The sequence below is a fragment of the Agrilus planipennis genome, unplaced genomic scaffold (genome assembly GCF_000699045.2).
Source record: "Agrilus planipennis isolate EAB-ADULT unplaced genomic scaffold, Apla_2.0 scaffold27, whole genome shotgun sequence".
Taxonomy (NCBI): Eukaryota; Metazoa; Arthropoda; class Insecta; order Coleoptera; family Buprestidae; genus Agrilus; species Agrilus planipennis.
The window spans coordinates 1,003,818-1,024,533 of record NW_020439094.1 but is presented as its reverse complement, the minus strand read 5'-3'; the positions used below and the strand labels follow the sequence as shown (position 1 = coordinate 1,024,533).

The window sequence follows — 20,716 nt, the reverse complement described above, 5'->3', positions numbered from 1 at the left end:
TATATACATAAAATAAATAGTTGTACAAAAAGGATTTAATGATAATTACATACATTTCATGAAGTTAGTCCTCTGGAAAGAATAAAGGTCTAACTACCCTTGAACTATGTAGAAGCGTTTATATTCCTTTATTGTATGTTTGAAAAAATATATATAAAATAAATATTTGTACTTGAATTGAAGCACTTTAAATACAAATTGCAGGAAGTGTCAGCTCATTTAACTGATCATGTAGCAAGGGTAGGTAATGTACAAAAATTAATGATGTTTATGTTCGAAAACGACGGATTTACCCTCTGATTTAACATGTTCGTGTCTCCATTGGGAGCTGGTTGCAGGTTCATGATGATGGGATTCGTGCTTGGTCTCTTCATGATGGTATTCTTTCTTGACTGATTCAACTTGTTCGTGTCTCCATTGGGAGCTGGTTGCAGGTTCGTGATGATGGGATTCATGTTTCTCTTCATGGTGGTATTCTTTCTTGACTGGAACTTCAATTTTGATAGAAATGGGCTCTTCATGCTTTACGATCTTCTCCTTTCTCCATTCGCTGACTTTGGCAGACGAGGTTTCTTTCTTGGTTGGGTGAGCGACAGCTACAGCCAATAAGGCAGCTAAAACCAATAACTTGAACATTTTGAATGATATTAGTTTGTGTTGCTTAGAGAAATGCAAAAACAAAACTGATAATTGATGGTGGTTTTTTGTGACTTTTATATTAAAAATTATATTTAAAATATAGAACATAATTAACTACTTTCCGTCAAAACTTTAAACGCATTAGCCGCCGACATAATTGTTCACTTTTGTATGTACTGTAGTATATTGTAGTAATTACTGTTTAATGAGTTTTGCTATTTCATCGGTGTTCTGTTAAGCTTAGCACGCCGACAGTAAGATTAACGCAAATTAATTAAATTATTGTAAGGGTTTCGGTAGTTCTGATGATTTATAGTATGTTTATATTTACATATATTTAAGAAGAAAATGACAGTTAATATTTTCCATGAACTCAATTTTGGGATGATAGGTTGATTTTTAATTGCTTAAACTANATGTTACACCTTGTATAGTTCTCATGCTGCAATTAGAACGTTTTTTACTTTTAAGTGAGAATGATTTAATAGATACATATGCAAATTTGTGTTTTTAAACTTACTCGTATCCAGTTATTTAGGTTTACATATTTTACAATATCTATTCATACTTTGGAAAAAATTATATTTTTACCCGACTGCGTCACACGGAAGGTTATGTTATTCGAGTGCATGTATTTGTTACCGGAAATGTATGAAATGTAGAAATTTTATGCAATTCCTAGGAAATTCATACAATTAAAAAATCTTTGAAACAATATTTTATACATTTCCTAGGAATTGTATACAATTCCTACATTTCATACATTTCTGGTAACACATTCTGTTTCGTGGCTCCGTCGGTGGAGAATAAATTTGTGAGACTGTGTATGCGTTTAGAACTTTATTTAACATTTAAACAGTAACAAAAGGATAGTGCTACATGTGAGTCCTATGAAGTTGGACACAGTACTGCCTGCCCTTTCCCGACCCAAACCAATAAAAGCTTTTCCGCTCATAGAAACAGGTAACCGGTTGCTTGGCGAGACAGGTAAAAAATAAATTGAGAAGTTCATAGATCTAGTGACTAAATGCATTAAACACATTCATATATTTGTTGGCACACTCTGTAGTCTACAGGGCTTGACGGATTTTAGCTTGAGAGGTGTCATGAGATTAATCTTAATTGCGAGAATGACAATAGGTACATCAAAATTATAAAAATTAAAATGACCGATTTTTGGCACCATATTATGATTTAAAAAAACCTTCACATGCGACACTATGTACAAAAAAACGAAATATTGACTCAAAAGTTTCCTTTGATCTTTTGACAAATCTTTTCAACAAAATGAAGAAACGAGAGAGATTTGGTTTAGGAAATATGCCTTTTTATGTCCCTATGTGCTGACTTTAATTCTGCACATACCCTACAATAAAGGGAGTAATGGAAGCTGAATTTTAAGATTGATAAGAACTGATATCAACGTTTTGAAGAAATATCGTTATCGCAAGTTGTATACATTTCTTACTGGGGTGATTAAGGATGAGTCTATATTTAATATTTGACTGATTCCTTAAATGAATGTTTTGCCTGCTTATTTATGAAATGTTGGAGGTTGTTGAAGTAGACAGTAGATTGTAGCATAGATTCAGGAATATTTTACTGGTGGCGTTGCAGGTACCGATTGGAAGAAAATAACTTTTTACAAAATAAAATTCTTTTTACATCGAAAGTTATTCTTGGAGATACCACGGATATAATACCAACACAAAACAATAATTAAGATATCAACTGAATAAATAAATAGGGAATTTTAAAAGACATAAATAATTTTTTTACACAAACACAGACAGGACATTCATTCAGAAAAGCAAACAAATGTCATAGCTGCACATTAGATACCAGTATTAAATACCTGCCTAATAAACAGCCACCATGAGAGATTGATATTAAATATAAACATTGAAAAGAAAACGAATTTATATTATTATATCATCTCGAACTACAAGAAAATCTTAATTCTTGCAAAATTTCCAACCCTGCATTGCAATTTTCCTAAACGTTAACTACTTTTGAAATCGTCACTGCTTTCGGAAATGCCTAGGCAATGTTTTGCGTTAGGTTTTTTTGTTAATAATAATCCATAAGACAAACATAGCTGTTGGCTATTCGTATACCCAATAAGTGTATCTCTACGGATAAAGAATGTTGTTTTGACTGACTGATGATCAACGCACAACCGAAACGATTGGGTCAATTATTTAGATTAGAATTAGCCAATTCTGACAATTACATAGGGCTAACTAATGGTCCATTTGGCGGAAATCACATTGTAAAGGGTTGAAACAAAGCAAGGCGTTTCTTAAAAATCTCAAAACAATAGTCGAGTCCGCTCTCGTTTAATGACGTTTGTTCTCCGATTTTTTATTAGAATNCTAGACGGAATGTATTTTTTCTTGATTCGACAGTTATTTTGTTGTAAACTAATTTTGTAACTTTTTACAAAATAAAATTCTTTTTACATCGAAAGTTATTCTTGGAGATACCACGGATATAATACCAACACAAAACAATAATTAAGATATCAACTGAATAAATAAATAGGGAATTTTAAAAGACATAAATAATTTTTTTACACAAACACAGACAGGACATTCATTCAGAAAAGCAAACAAATGTCATAGCTGCACATTAGATACCAGTATTAAATACCTGCCTAATAAACAGCCACCATGAGAGATTGATATTAAATATAAACATTGAAAAGAAAACGAATTTATATTATTATATCATCTCGAACTACAAGAAAATCTTAATTCTTGCAAAATTTCCAACCCTGCATTGCAATTTTCCTAAACGTTAACTACTTTTGAAATCGTCACTGCTTTCGGAAATGCCTAGGCAATGTTTTGCGTTAGGTTTTTTTGTTAATAATAATCCATAAGACAAACATAGCTGTTGGCTATTCGTATACCCAATAAGTGTATCTCTACGGATAAAGAATGTTGTTTTGACTGACTGATGATCAACGCACAACCGAAACGATTGGGTCAATTATTTAGATTAGAATTAGCCAATTCTGACAATTACATAGGGCTAACTAATGGTCCATTTGGCGGAAATCACATTGTAAAGGGTTGAAACAAAGCAAGGCGTTTCTTAAAAATCTCAAAACAATAGTCGAGTCCGCTCTCGTTTAATGACGTTTGTTCTCCGATTTTTTATTAGAATTATAGTCCTTAAATTAAATTTATATATCGCATATACTGAGGGTGAAGCTGCTAACAGAATAGATGTATTTTAATGAAAGGTGCGGAACTATAAACATAAAAAGTTCGTTTTAGTTTGCCAAATCTGTTAAACAAATTAAACCGAAGATAGTTTGAATTGTTGATTTTCTTTTATACATATTATTCTCCTTATCATATAGCACAATATAGCTACTCCTCTAATGACAACAATACTTCGATTCGTCGAATTGAGTACTAAGTAAAAATGTAATTAGACACATAAGGAATAATTATAGGTACAAGTAACAGTTAGTCTAATTTTATTTTAACGCCGTTACCGACGTTGCTTTCATAAAATCGCACTATTGATAGTACCAACCAGGAAATGACCTTCTTTAAACAAATTTTGATATAAAAGTCACAAAAAACGACTGTTTATTATCAGTTTCGTTTTTGCTCTTCTCTAAGCAACACAAACTAATCTCATTCAAAATGTTCAAGTTATTTGTTTTAGCTGCCTTATTGGCCGTAGCTGTCGCTCACCCAACCAAGAAAGAAACCTCGTCTGCCAAAGTCAGCGAATGGAGAAAGGAGAAGATCGAAAAGCACGAAGAGCCCATTTCTATCAAAATTGAATTTCCAGTCAAGAAAGAATACCATCACCATGAAGAGAAACACGAAGAGACAAAACACGAATCCCATCATCACGAACCTGCAACCAGCTCCCAGTGGAGACACGAGCATGTTAAATCAGAGGGTAAATCCGTCGTTTTCGAACATAAACACCATTAATTTTTGTACATTACCTACCCTTGCTACATGATCAGTTAAATGAGCTGACACTTCCTGCAATTTGTATTTAAAGTGCTTCAATTCAAGTACAAATATTTATTTTATATATATTTTTTCAAACATACAATAAAGGAATATAAACGCTTCTACATAGTTCAAGGGTAGTTAGACCTTTATTCTTTCCAGAGGACTAACTTCATGAAATGTATGTAATTATCATTAAATCCTTTTTGTACAACTATTTATTTTATGTATATACGATGATTGTCAAAAGTGTAACTTGTATGATTTAAAAATGTATAACGATGTAAGCAATTTGTATCAAAGATTTTTGTAAAATAATTTTAATTAAAAGAAAAATTGTTACATTAAACACTAAATTAAAATTAAAGGTTTTTGTTTACATATAATTTTTTTATTGCTCTGAACACCCACAATTAAATGTGAATATATTTCACAATTTCATAAGAAAAATAAAAAACAAGCAACATGTCATACCATCAAATACTATAATATTTTCTTTATNTATTGCCAGCTGATGCTATATTTTCTTTATTTGAATATCTTTTTTTATTTCAGCAAATTATATTCTCAGTTCACTCTCGTGTAAAATAATTACAGGTTATGATTTATTCAACATTTACAATAATAGCTATTCAGTCTCATACCATTTTTACAGCCATGCGCAGATACTATTCACGAAGCTAATAGTCTAGTTTTCGGAAGGAAATGGTCCATACAGTATTTTCGATGTTTTTCGTAATACAAACGGTACAAACATACACTAATTTAAATAACATAATTAGGTACAACATCATTAAAGACAATATAACTGTAGGGATAGATATAGAGGGGCAAAAGATTAGTATGCTTAGACTTGCAGATGATAGCGGTATTGACAAAACAGTATTGAATGAAAATAAATAAAAGTAAAATAAAAATACTGATACACAAGCGAAGAAAGGGTAAGGAAGAAGCGAATATAAAGATAGCAAACGAATAATTATAAGAAGTGGCTGATCTTAGGTATCTAGGAATTCAGATAAGTTAGGACGGAAGGAATAGTAGGGACATAGAGGAGAGGATAGGGTAGGATCTAGTCGCCTTTAATAAAAAGAAGTCACGGTTAATTTAGAAATTTGAAGAGGATTGTTATAGGTGTATGTTTGGAGCGCGGAACTGTAAGGGTGTCAAACATGGAGAACATGGTTAGAAACGTTCGAATTGTGGTGTTACCGGCAAATGATGAGAAAACAGTGGATAGAGAAGGTTAGGGTCTAAGGGCCGTCGTGTGTTGGTGTTGCTTCCTAACGTTTTACCAGCACAAGTTGCGAGCTTCTTCAGAAGACTACATCCGGCATCTGAAATGGAAGAGCCTCTAAAAGTGGCAAAAATTGACCCTTCCTTCAACGCATAGATTGACCTTTCAGCGAATAAAAAAGTAGTAGTAACAGTGACGTTTCTCCATAACGTAAGCTTACGATTGCGTCAAAGCAACTAGCCGTATCTTATCTCATGAGTTTATGCCGAATATTGGCATATAAACACGTCCAATACATTAATAAATATTCCTATTAAATGGTAACATTGTGGATATCGAATGTATTAGGCTACTTACTTAGTTTCATTCTTTTTCATCATTTAAACTCAACTTCTGCTTTCATTTGTGGGGAATAGGGAAATCTTTTACTTTCATTTAGTTCTAAAACTCTGCGCAAAAGCTTATTGTAATTTATAAATTATAATGTGTTAAGAATCCTTGAGGTACTTCCATATTTTTAATAATTTGACGACTGTTCACGCCATTTACTGCGATTTGCACACAAAAGAATCGTATATTTATTTACTTTCAGCAACTTCGCTCTGTATCACGTCTCGAAATGACGTCATGCGCGTGCGAGACCGATTTGGGTCGGCGGAGTAAAATGAAAACGAAGCAGTGTTCACAGCACCTATAGTGTGTGTGACTATAATATGTCACAGTACATAATAATGACGGCATATACTGAAATGCAGCCACATTAGTGACCTTTTTCTCTAATAACGTAAACTATAGGCTATTGTCAAACAAAATTGTCTTTTAAATTTAGTTGAAGGGCTGCAGTAAAAGTAGTGGAGCGATCTCCATTGAGGTAATTTTCTTATAGATAAACTTTTGTAGAGTAATCCTTCATCTTTGCAAATGTTATTAATAAAATTACTTCAATGTATATAAATAATGAATTTGACACTGTAGCAAAAAGTCATCGTAGCCTTGCTGAATCCACAGCACTTAAAAAAGAATGTTTAGGAACAAATGCACAACAAACAATCTTCATTGATAACATTTTCAATAAACCTAAGTCACTTTCTTTTTATGTCAGGAAACGAGTAAGATATGATTCGATTTATTCACTTTATTAATTAGCAAGACTAAAATACTCAAACGATTTTCAATTTTAGATCAAATGTTACAGCAAAAAGATAATTATATTAAGTACTTTTTTTTGTAACTAAACAATATAATTCAATTTATTTGTAATTGTTTTATAATACTTATTTAGTAATCATATAGAGAGAAATGCAGCAGATTAATTTAACATGTTTATTTTGAACACCTTTTACAAAATGATAACAGTCACTATTTTCTGATTAAAAGATATTAATAAAATAAATAGATATCATAACATACATACTGTAATAATTTAACATATTGAATAGTGAAAATGCCTATAGAACTAAATCAGTCTTTCAATTTTCTAAATAACAAAGATGCCTAGTACAAAATTAATGATGTTTATGTTCGAAAACGACGGATTTACCCTCTGATTTAACATGTTCGTGTCTCCATTGGGAGCTGGTTGCAGGTTCATGATGATGGGATTCGTGCTTGGTCTCTTCATGATGGTATTCTTTCTTGACTGATTCAACTTGTTCGTGTCTCCATTGGGAGCTGGTTGCAGGTTCGTGATGATGGGATTCATGTTTCTCTTCATGGTGGTATTCTTTCTTGACTGGAACTTCAATTTTGATAGAAATGGGCTCTTCATGCTTTACGATCTTCTCCTTTCTCCATTCGCTGACTTTGGCAGACGAGGTTTCTTTCTTGGTTGGGTGAGCGACAGCTACGGCCAATAAGGCAGCTAAAACCAAAAACTTGAACATTTTAATAAAATAAGTTTGTATTGCTTCGACTTGAGCAGAAAGTAAAGTGATACTTTGTCGTTGTTTTTTAGCCTTTTTATACGAAATCATAGATCGAAAAAACGGTATGTAGAGTTAATTATAATACTTCTTAGAATGTTTATATTTAAACCAGGCAATAAACCTTACAAGTACATAAACTTTTACTTGCTAACACATCATTACCATCACTCGGTACTTAGGGAAGCAATTAAACTGGTATTAAAAAAATGTTTTTAATGGAATAACTGTAACATAATATTCTTTTTGGAAAGTATGTTATTTGGCAAATGCAAAAGAATGTATCTCGTTCTGTAATAGGTTCATGAATCGATTTTTTACAATCAGGTGACAATAAGTAAATGAAAATCGTAAACAAATTAAAAAATACATTTTGTAAGTGATTTTGTAAAAGGTATTTATTTGATAATTGGACGACTGTCTATATGATTAAGTTCTTAACTATTCAATTTTTATTAAACGCGTTAACTTAGATAAAATAAATATCTAACAATCAAATGTTTCAGGTGAATTTTCATCAATTTTGCCCACATGTGTAATTCTGGTGGCAATACAAAAGAAAGCAAAAAACTAAAAAACTACTGCGTAAAAAGCCAATTACAAATACCAAAAAAAGATCTAGGTATGAATATACCTAAATGAAAAATTTGTAAAAAATAACCCAATTAAATATGATAAATAATTTCAGTCGCTGGCATACATGCAGCAGGCGTTTTGCCTCCGGCATTAAGGTTGAGTAATTATTATACAGAGCTTACGGCTATAAAATAATATAGGAGATATTAAACTGATTTAGAAAGATCTATTCACTGATTTTTTACTCAGTATGGTAAGCATTTTTTTTTTTATTTACTGCCATTATGCAGAATAGATTGTTGGAGTACAAAACATTTTGTTGGTAAATGTAATTCGAAAAAAAGATGTACTAAATATACTAGGAAGCATAATTCGATGCTTCACATGGAAACAAGCAATTATTTTTCTGATAAACCGCCATCTAAAAATAGTAGTACTTTCCTTGTGAATTCTGAGGAATCATCAAATAGTTCTGCATTGCTCATTGCACTTCTTGCTGGCAACATCACAAGCCGATCCTTTCTCAAAGTCTTCGATTTTATCAAAAGTTATAATTAATTGTTGTCAAGTATAGATGTACAGGAAGGTACAACATCCCAAGCTATTGGGGAGTCATGTCAAAACCAAACTCAGACTACGAATATATTGATAGATCCTGAAACTAACCAAGAAGTTTCAGCCCCAAACAAAAATAAAACAAAACAATGAAAAGAAGTTCTAATTGAAGGGTACTCAAGATTTCTTGTTTAATGTTCCCCCAGGTAGGGCAAGCTAGGACAGAAGCAGAAGACCTTATTTTAAACATACAAATCACTGATATCCTCTCCACAATGCACACTATCAAACTTACAGACTGCTCGGTCAAACACCATCAGAAAGTCAGCTCATGCCGATTTCAAGATCACCTCGATGGGTCAACATTTAACGTTTAAGAGAGAAGAACTAGTAGTTTGGAAATCACCTAAAGCAGCTGTTGGATTCAAGTAAATAAACTATTGATTAGAAATCATACAACTTTTTGGTGTGGTGTTATAAGGGGATGTTAAAGATGTTGTGGCTACAGAAACTAGAAATGGGATGGCATTAGAACGAGTAGAAGAAGAAAGGATACTATGAAAATCACAAAGAAATAATTGAAAAGGAATGTGTAGGTACCTGATGTTCAAAAAACTCCATCTGCATATTAATCTTTATTGACCTTTAACAACTAGATGAGCTTATAAATACTATTATTACACTCAATTAATAATTTCTTAATACTGATATTTGGTAAAAAACACTTTTTAAAAACTTTCACTCAATTTTTATTAAATTCTTAAGTTTCGACCTACAAGACCATCTTCAGAAGAAGGATTAATTACTAGGAAACAGCGTTCAAAAAGCTCAATAATTTACGGCTAAACGCGGCAGCAGCTTTTACATAATAAAAAGTTTTTCGCCTTTTTTTTGTTTTGAGTTTTTGATGAATGCTATTCAGTAAGCTTCTGGTTACATTTTCTGAATTTTTAAGTTTATATGACGTCATATTTAAGGTTAATTCAGTTTCTCGATCTTTTATCAATAAAATTTTTGTATTGATATTTAATATCATGAGTTTTAATTTGAAATAATTTTTTCGATTTTTTTTATTTACCCAGTACAAACTACCTCAAATTAATGAGGGAAAAATTGTTGCTGTTGTCACGCCCCCGTCGGGAATCGAATCCGGGACCCTTGTTCAGAAATTGGTGCGAAAAGCCAAAAAAGAGAAGCCAAAAAAAATTGAAAAAATAATTTCAAATTAATATTGCATATTAATCCACTATTAAGTAACTAACAATGTCATAGAATTTCATATATTTAATCATGAGTTTTGTTGTAAACTTTAAGGCAAAATACAAATTTATTAGTTTATTTCACTTTATTGATTTAAAACTTCTTATGTATTATTCAAAAAATGATCAATTGTTTTTTATTTCACAGTTTCCGTCTATTTTTGTAAATCAATTCTACAGCACCAGTTTATATTTTTTGCTTTTTAGATTTAAATAATTCACATTTTGTGTAGATAACCTTCGTATTACAATTACTTTTTAAGTAATTAGAGTTATTGTTTAACTGTGTACGTAAAATTTATTGTTAACTATTAAAAGTAACTTAAAAGGAACTTAATTGTTACGTTTTGGTTCAACCAAGAAGTAAATGTTTCTGCATTTAATTATTTTAATTTTAATATGGGTGAGCGCAATTGATTTCAACGATAGGTCAAGCGACGAACCTATTCAACTTGAAAGTTGTCCATTTAGTTTTGAACGTATTAATTTGTGGTTCACATAGGTAATAATATAAATAATAGCTTTTGAATGACAAAACAAGTTTTGTGAGGAATATTTTTCAAGACACCCTGGTTTCCTTCACAAAAAATGTTTTTGTTGTATGTCAATATTTTATTGCTTTCTCAGGGCGAATTAGAATTCGGTTAGTTTTAGATGTAACATACATACGTAGTATATCTTGATACATTCATAATGGTAAATTAAAATAAAAATTAATACATTTATACATATACAACATGGGTAAATTGGTAGGCAGTCCGGCCGAATCATTATTTACTGTGAGATGCTTGCTTAATAAATGAACGGAAAAGATAAGTTTTTTAGAATTTCTTATTCCAAATCACATTTAAACATAAAAGATGTATAGGCCTGACGCTGGAAGCTGGCGGAAATTTTAAAATGGCGTGGATGCGCGGTGGCAAAAGTAAGCAGTTTTAGGTATAAAGATTGCAGCCCTCATTCTTCAGTATTCCTTTCAGGGGCGTAGATTAAATATTTAAAAATAGGGATCAGTGAGCAAGTAATAAACAGACAAACAGAAGAACTAATTGTTGATGTTGGTGACAGTGATAGAGATTCCCATGATGAGAGTGAATGTGAAAACTAACTATAGAACAAAAGCAATAGGTTTATTTTTTCTTTTTGATAAGTCATGTTTTTACATTATTTTCTAGTAGTAGTACGCTACTGTCCTATCTGTATTAATACTATAATTTACGCCTACTTAAAGCTTATTTGTGTATCGGTTCCAAGTGACTTACCCAAATAGGTCATAAATGGGCAAGTACCTGCGCGACCGCTCGCCAGCTTCCTTCGTCAGACCTGTACCATTTTTGCATCCGACACTCTAATGCCTTTACAGCAAAATGCGAAACGTTAGTATTGGTTTAGGTAGGAAGCCCCTTCATACCTCTATACATGTATTAATATTAAGCCTAAATGCCTAAGAGTCAAGTAGTCGAGACACGCATTTACAAAGTCTGTATCTCGATTACACTTACATAAATAGTTAGGTAATAATAATGTAATTACAATAAGTTATGTAAGATATACATTAATAAGAATTTTTGCTCTTAACCACGCTGTTGAACTCACTGTACGATTGTTTATTACATCTTGTTTACACCTTCGAAATCTCGGCACTTATTTATGTTACACCTTGTATAGTTCTCATGCTGCAATTAGAACGTTTTTTACTTTTAAGTGAGAATGATTTAATAGATACATATGCAAATTTGTGTTTTTAAACTTACTCGTATCCAGTTATTTAGGTTTACATATTTTACAATATCTATTCATACTTTGGAAAAAATTATATTTTTACCCGACTGCGTCACACGGAAGGTTATGTTATTCGAGTGCATGTATTTGTTACCGGAAATGTATGAAATGTAGAAATTTTATGCAATTCCTAGGAAATTCATACAATTAAAAAATCTTTGAAACAATATTTTATACATTTCCTAGGAATTGTATACAATTCCTACATTTCATACATTTCTGGTAACACATTCTGTTTCGTGGCTCCGTCGGTGGAGAATAAATTTGTGAGACTGTGTATGCGTTTAGAACTTTATTTAACATTTAAACAGTAACAAAAGGATAGTGCTACATGTGAGTCCTATGAAGTTGGACACAGTACTGCCTGCCCTTTCCCGACCCAAACCAATAAAAGCTTTTCCGCTCATAGAAACAGGTAACCGGTTGCTTGGCGAGACAGGTAAAAAATAAATTGAGAAGTTCATAGATCTAGTGACTAAATGCATTAAACACATTCATATATTTGTTGGCACACTCTGTAGTCTACAGGGCTTGACGGATTTTAGCTTGAGAGGTGTCATGAGATTAATCTTAATTGCGAGAATGACAATAGGTACATCAAAATTATAAAAATTAAAATGACCGATTTTTGGCACCATATTATGATTTAAAAAAACCTTCACATGCGACACTATGTACAAAAAAACGAAATATTGACTCAAAAGTTTCCTTTGATCTTTTGACAAATCTTTTCAACAAAATGAAGAAACGAGAGAGATTTGGTTTAGGAAATATGCCTTTTTATGTCCCTATGTGCTGACTTTAATTCTGCACATACCCTACAATAAAGGGAGTAATGGAAGCTGAATTTTAAGATTGATAAGAACTGATATCAACGTTTTGAAGAAATATCGTTATCGCAAGTTGTATACATTTCTTACTGGGGTGATTAAGGATGAGTCTATATTTAATATTTGACTGATTCCTTAAATGAATGTTTTGCCTGCTTATTTATGAAATGTTGGAGGTTGTTGAAGTAGACAGTAGATTGTAGCATAGATTCAGGAATATTTTACTGGTGGCGTTGCAGGTACCGATTGGAAGAAAATAACTTTTTACAAAAGCAATTATAATTTAAGTTGTCTTAATTTTATAGTTAATTAAATTAGTAAAAATCTTCTGCCTTTTCTATTAAAGTAATAAATTTTCCTAATTTTGGTAGTCTGTTTTACGCATGTCAGAAACACTTTCTTTTCAAACTGTGTTTGAACATATTTTGAGAAGATGTAAGATTTTAATACCAAACCAAAAGAAGAATAACTTCACACACCTCATTTGTCTTAGATATCAATTTTGCATTACCAAGTCACAAATCATTTTGCATTATACAATTCCCTTCTTACTTTCTTAATTTAGTGAAGCATAGTTAACTAGAACTCTTAGGGGCAACTTTTCTATTTTATATTATAACCCCAATTTATTTATTTATTACATCATCATTTAAAAGAAATGAAATATTTATTTTATATAGAAACTTTATTATCAGATACAAACAGAAATAAATCTAAAAAACAAAACCTGATTCTAAAAGAAACTATGGTATTAAAAAAGTACCCATTAATGGCCATGTCCATGTTCGACATGCTTCTCAATGTTATCCTTTCTCCATTGTTTGCTTTCACCTTCTGATTCGGATTTGTAGGTGATGATTTCCTTTTTCTTGATTTCAGGTTTGTGTTCCTCGTGATGTCCCCCTTGGTGTTCTTCATGGTGTCCTCCGTGGTGCTCTTCGTGGTGTTCTTCATGTGTTATTTCAACATGAGCTGACGATTCTTCCTTCTTCTTGATGACGACTGGTTCTACGTGTTTCTCAATGTTGTCCTTTCTCCATTGGGAGCTCTCGCCTTCTGATTCGGATTTGATAGAGATGACATGGGCCTTCTCTTCTTTCTTTGGTGCTGCAGCAGCCACAGCTAACAGAGCGAACAATACTACAAATTTGAACATTTTCTTTTGTTGAAGTTGTTACTTTGATAACAATAAAAATGTGAGTGATAATTGTGTGCAATTTGTTGGAGTTTTTATATGAGAACGATCGCTTAAAAGCAGTGTTGATAGTGGTAATAAGTTAGACATGTTAATTAGTATTTTTAATAACACTTTTGACTGGTAGGTAAGTATCCGACACTAATGTCTACTATCTGTATTTGTATATGATAATATTTTTGCCATTATTTCTAAATAATTCACTAAATTTGATTTATGCATTTATTATTGTTGTTGGTAATTAGCGTTGTGTTTAATGCAGTTCTTAATAGTTTCAAAACTATTTTTTATTTGAAGCGAAAGGAGTCTTGTTGCTTAATGCAAATTTTTAGAAATTTGGAGGTTGTCGGTGTTTGGCTTTGGTCACCAAGCCAAAACAATGACAATAAAGTTAATTACAGAAAATATTAACGAAAAGCTGTTATGAAGGATTAACAGCAAGCTGGTTATTAAGTTAATTGATAATTAATTCATGACTACTATGGGGTCAATAATTCATACTAAACACACTGACACATTAAAGCTATTTATTAATTTTTTTCATCTTAAAATATCATAGTAATTCTCTAGAATTATAGAATAATATTCTAGTAATCGTGTAGTTAATACAGTTTGCGCGTGTTGGGTGTATACCACCTATCCGTTTACAGGCGACAGCTAATTATCTTAATCTATGAGATAACTGATCATAGGCGTAATTACTATCTTCCTCAGTTTTTTTTTGTGTCATATCATCTATATATGAAACTGACCAGATTTTTCTTCTACCAATTACTATTGCCTCTTGTTGTACTTTACAATTATTAATGATTTGCATATATATTTCATTGGGTTTTTTGAGTATCTTAATTGTATTTTCCATGTTTTGTAACATATGAAACATATAATACTTACATAGCTGTATTTTTTGATTATACATTTAATTGTAAGCTTAATAAAAATATAGATTAAACAAACAGAAAATTAACTCTGTCGCGTCGTATCAAATAGAAAAGATATTGCACTCCACTAATCATGATTATCATTATAATGTATGCATTATATTGCCTTCGCTACCCCCTTCTCTACAAATTTTGAAATTTAAGATTTTTGTACGTAACGATCTTATGCAAGAAAATAGTTTCCCTGTAAACGCCAAAAATAGCCTTCACGCTTAATATAAACCTAGTATCTTCAGTTTCCTTAGCAAGAACCTGCAGCAGATATGACCATTTGACGGAAGAAAATTAAGATACTAGTTTTTTTTAATTGCGTAACTAATAGTAATGGTCCAGTTAGTAGCCTTCCTTTTTTAAGTTTGCTATGACATTATAAAAAGTTTTCTAGAGATTATACCATCAAGCTGTCATCATCTTCGGCAAGAATTACCTTTTTCTGAGACTAATAACAGAAATAAATTCCTGTCAAAATTACTCCTATTCTATTTAAAAACAATTAGCTTAACTTCCCATGCGTCAAAAATCTTAACCAGAATTGTGTAGAGAAAGATGAAAAAAATGGTGGAAGAACTATTAGGGGAAGATCAATTTGGGTTTAGAAGAAATAGAGGAACGAGGGAAGTCATTCTAGCTTTACGGAGAGCAACAGAGAAAACGATAGAAAAAGGAAAGAGCGCGTACATAGGATTCGTAGATTTAAAACAAAGGCTTTTGACAATGTTAAATGGGACAAGACGTAATAATAGTAAAAATACAGGGATGAGTTACAGAGATATATAGAAGAGTGATGCTCAGTTTATATAAGGAGCAACAGGCAGTTATGTAGATCTAGAGCAGCAACGTAGAAAAGGAAATATTAGGAAGGAAGTCAGACAAGGGTTGTGCTTTTGAGAAATCTTAAAAAAGGCACCCCCATCAGTTTTCTCCAGAAAACTCAAAAACGAAGCAATTTTCGAGATTTTTACAAATTAAATTTTCCGTCGAAATACTTTATTTTATTATTTTCTTTTTACTACTTTAGTACTTTAGTTTTTTTTTTTATTTAATCGTTTATAACGTTTTTCCTGGGAAATTCGGGTATATATAAATATTCAAAGAAAAGGTAGCACTTGAAAAAAGGAAACGCCTTTTCTTATTTTATTCTTTTTTTTACGATGAAAATTCACCGAGATATCGATGCTCAAAGTTGCTCACTTTTTGTCATATTTTACCCTGTTTTACTCATTCTGTTATTCATCATCATCATAAGATCGTCAGTCCTAAAACTGATTGAACAAGAACCTCCACGTTTTCCTATTCTGAGCTTATGTTCACATTACCCTAAAACATCCCACATCCTTAACCATTCGCGAACAGTAATCTAATCTAGCGGGTGATTCAAACGTACACACAACTCAAAATTCAGGAGTAGTAATAATTTAACTTAAAATTGTTGATAATAATTTTTGTTGAGTGTTACATAAAAAATTAAAAAACGTTTGCAATAAAACAGGGTAAAATATGACAAAAAGTAGGTAACATTGGGCATTAATATCTCGGTGAATTACAACAAAGAATAAAAGAAGAATAGGTGTGTTTGTTTGAAAGACTTCTTTTTCTAAATATTTATATATGTATACCCACATTTCTCAGGAAAAAAGTTATAGACGATTTAATGAAAAATTAAAGAAACGGCGATTTTTTTGAAATTTTCTACTTCGCTTTATAATTACGTTCCACACAAAAAATGGTACAAAGATAATTAGAGTATTTCGATTCAAAATTCAATTTTCTAAAAAACTACTCTTGTAAATTTATTGAAAATTTCTTCGTTTTTGACTTATTTGAAGAAATCTGAAAGCGTTGGCTTTTTTAAGATTACTCGAAAACGCGCCCCTTAAAAAGGGGCACAACGTGGTTTTATCATCTAATCTACACTAAAAGCTCTGTTTAATAACTTATAAGGGACAAACATTGTGTTAAATCGAAAACAAGATTCAACATTTCACATATTGTTATTATCAAGGCTTTTTTAAATATTAAGTTTTTATTTATTTTTATATTTTGAATTGATAATTGAGTTAATGTGGCAAAATATTATTTATTTGTATTAATCTAAAAGGTCAAATACATAGGCATATCTGAAAAGCCTATTAAGTAGATATAATTTTGCTACTAACAAAAAAATGTAAACTGAATTACTTTTGGAACTAATACGTACTACTCAATAAGAGAGTCGTTTTTCGGGTTAGTTAAATATAGTTTGTAATTAGAAATCGCTTTAGTCGCAAGGCAATTAACAGTAGACAAGAAAATAGCAAACTAAGCAGACTAGTTTAAAAGCACAGTTTATTTCTAATTAACGGCGTCTTTTTTTTAAGAATGTTTGAAAATTTGAGAATTACATGTATTCACTAATTGACAATATATATATATATAAAACTGAATGGGTTATACGAATAGCACAGGAGAATTAGGTATATAATCCAGTTTTTTTGAAAGTTTTTTTGCCATACCCAGATATAAATACCTCTACAAATCATTTATTATTAGTTAGTTTTGTTATTTCAACAGAATCACTAAGTAGTAGTAGGTACTTGGGTTCCACTAACGATAAACTGAAAATGTTCAAGTTGGTGATATTGTTGATCCTGTTAGCTGTAACTGCTGCCCAGATGGTGGGAAAACAGAACAACGAAGCCTTGGGCTACAGCACCCAGTGGAAAAAAGAAACTATTCAGGGACAAAACAACCTCCATTCGGCAAGTTCAAATGTTGCTGCCCCAGTTAAAACCCAATCGGCATACAGTTTTGTACATGAACATGCCCCTAAAAAGAAACCTGCTGAAGACCAGGAAAACTACTAATCTGACGTTTATATGATACATAACATATAAAACTATTTTTTATTATTTCTAAGTAGTCATTTATACACACAAAGACTTTAATTTATTGTATAATATGTACTTTCGACTGAATATTTAATAAATACTAAATGGATGAAACTTTTATTTCTTGTGACTCCGAAATGAATAATAAAAACATGCACATCACATTATAAGCTGTAAATTATAACTATTTATCAATTCACTATTACTACCCCTAGTTCTAATGTGAACAAATGATTCAATGCCAAAGAGGGTAGTAACGTCTTTTTAGAACCGACAACTATTCACTGTTTCTACAATAATTATTGTAGCACACAGCACACAGTGGCTTCTAAACTAAATCTTCCATCTGTGTGCAGAAATTGTTATTGTGAAAACAATTAATATACTTTGCAATATAGCCACACAATATTTTTTTATTTATTTGTTTATTTATTTATTTAATTTAATCATTTATTAGAAATGTATTAAAGTGCAATGTAGCAGACAAGGATAAAATATATATCCAACTATTGGGATCTGTCAAATGGGCATACACCACCTGGTAGCAAAACTCGTAACTAAAATGAGGGACAAATATCCGAGGGAATGGTATACATAAATCGTAAAATTGTTTATTAAAATAATAAAACACGTTAAAAAAGTAAAAATTTTTTTGATGATGGAGTCGACGAAGTTTTCTTCTAAAGTTAAATCAAATAAAAAGTTAATATGTTCAGTGAAAAGCTGCAATAGCACTTCAGACATAGATCTTCACTCTTCACCTACATTAACTACTTTCCAATAAAAACTAACCGTTTTATATATGTAAAAAATATATTCGGAAAATTAGAGAAAAAAGTAAACTAATAGAAGCTTGGATGAAAGCAGTAGGTATCAAAGAAGTGAATTCCGGAATAAAAATTTGTTCACGTCATTTTAATGCACATGATTATATTTCAGCAAGTATTTACCATCAGCCATAACCTTAATATTTAAAACTAGAATCATACTAAAATTATAAAGTGAGAAATTATTTATTCCTGTGTAATTGATTTAACACAATTCTAATGATACGATATAAGTATTTTGAGGTTACGAACCTACCTGCTGCAATACAACAAAGTTGCAATAATGTGTTTGCAACGTTCTCTTAAATCGACTTTGCACGTGCAAGTCATTGATATGATATTGCTTAAATAACCCAGAATCACCTCACCAATTATATAAGGTGAATCACTTTTTAAATCCGAAGTTTGTAAACAGTATGCAGTAAGCTTGACGGAATTTGAAGGCTAGCTTCCGGATTTGTTATTTCCGAATTTTATAATCTGATTGGCGTTAAACACACGCTCACCTTCAACGAAATTTTCTTTCCGAGGCTTTGTGTCAGCCCAATCACATGTTGTGTCAATACTTATCATTTTATCGTAATTTAAAAACTTGGAAATTGCACGGTACACTCTAGGAACTACGATAAATTTTCCCTAATCGGCGCCATGTTTTTAGGCTCCTCCCATTTGACGGGTCCCAATAGGAAGCATTACCTTTTTGTTAGTCTGATATAATTTATGAAGCTTAAAATCTAGCTTACAAAACTGAATAAGTGAGCAAACTCTATAAGCGACAAAAATTGTTAGGTCCCGTCATTTTTAGCCCCGAAAACCTCTATGAGTGATAGTGTAAGTACCTCTTTTAGAGAGAGTTATTTTTCACTTCTAGACTTCTGTAAGTGACAGTTTCTTACTCTAGACCTCTGCAAGCGAGACCTTTTGCAATTAATAGTCATCTGCAACACACTTGTGAGCTTGTTCCTACCTGCGCATGGTACTCATCCTTAATATTTGGTTTCAGTTGATAACAATCATTGGAGAAAGTACGATTGACGTTGTTCCCTCAAAATGTTGAAGCGAAAAATTAAAGTGATTTTTTTTTGATAAAATTTATGAAATTGAAAAACATATTCAAAATTGTAAAAAGGGTACTCAGAAAAAATTAACTGATTTCTTTAAATAAATAAAATAAGTACCTATTTATAGTCAAATGTGTATATACTTATGTATTACCTATTTCTTAACGCTCTACCACCACCTCTACCTTAACCCCTATAAATGAGAAAACTCTGAGTGTGAATAATATTCGGGTCCCTTGAATTCTCGCTTACCCAGGGTTGACTGTATATAGAAAAAAGCTTGTAAACTAGTGACAATGTCTTACACTTCACTTGTATTAATAAATAATCGACCCCACTATTTTATAATTTATTCATTCACATTATTATTCTACAGAATTGTAGGAATTTTGCTAGGTATTATGACAGTGGAATATCATGAGTTAAGAAAGTTTGAAAAAATATATAAATAAGTCAATAAAAAAAATATCCAACGATGTAACTTGTGTAGTAGGTAAATCAACTCAAGAAAACTGTTATCGTTAAAATGTACGAAATAATACATCTACACTACATTCCAGGGTTCCCTATAATTCATAATAACTCATAATGTGACTTTACATGCTAATATTATTTGCATACCTCCACAACTGTTGCAAAACAACGAAGACTTTTAATATATAGTTTTCTTAGATATAATATGAAATATAAATTAACTATTGCAGTTTGAATAGCAGAAATAATTATGAATAATATATAATTATTTTTTATGTTTACGTCATTTTGCGGTTTCTAATTTTCGACTAATAATTTATTTTAAGATCTCCTTGATATTTTCATTTTATACAGAATACGAATAAGTATACTGCAAAATAACTACTATCTCAGTTTCATTTATTATTTTATTTTTTTACTTTCTTTACGAATTGATTAGATAAATATACTGATATTTAAGGGAAGAAAAAGTAGGGAAAGAGCGAATATAAAGACAGGAAGTCAGATAAGCCACGATGGAAGGCGTAGTAGGGATATAAAGCAGAGGATAGCGCAAGGTCGAGTC

General features: G+C 31.4%; 2 protein-coding genes across 2 annotated transcripts in view; both read right to left on the bottom strand.

Moving 5' to 3' along the window:
- The window catches only part of LOC112905308 (histidine-rich glycoprotein-like), a 3,441-nt gene extending 2,805 nt beyond the window's left edge, over nucleotides 1-636 (bottom strand). The window contains exon 1 of the mRNA XM_025977450.1: nucleotides 294-636. Within this exon, the coding sequence (XP_025833235.1) occupies nucleotides 294-636 (343 nt within the window). The remainder of the gene's footprint in view (nucleotides 1-293) is intronic.
- A 6,731-nt stretch (nucleotides 637-7,367) lies between these two features.
- Nucleotides 7,368-7,745, bottom strand: LOC112905307 (histidine-rich glycoprotein-like). Its single transcript, XM_025977449.1, has one exon. It carries the CDS (start codon nucleotides 7,743-7,745, stop codon nucleotides 7,368-7,370), a length of 378 nt encoding a protein of 125 aa, XP_025833234.1.
- Between the last annotated feature and the right edge of the window lie 12,971 nt (nucleotides 7,746-20,716).

Coding starts and splice junctions, on each gene's coding strand:
- LOC112905307 (XM_025977449.1), bottom strand. CDS start 7,745: ATGTTCAAGTTTTTGGTTTTAGCTGCCTTATTGGCCGTAGCTGTCGCT.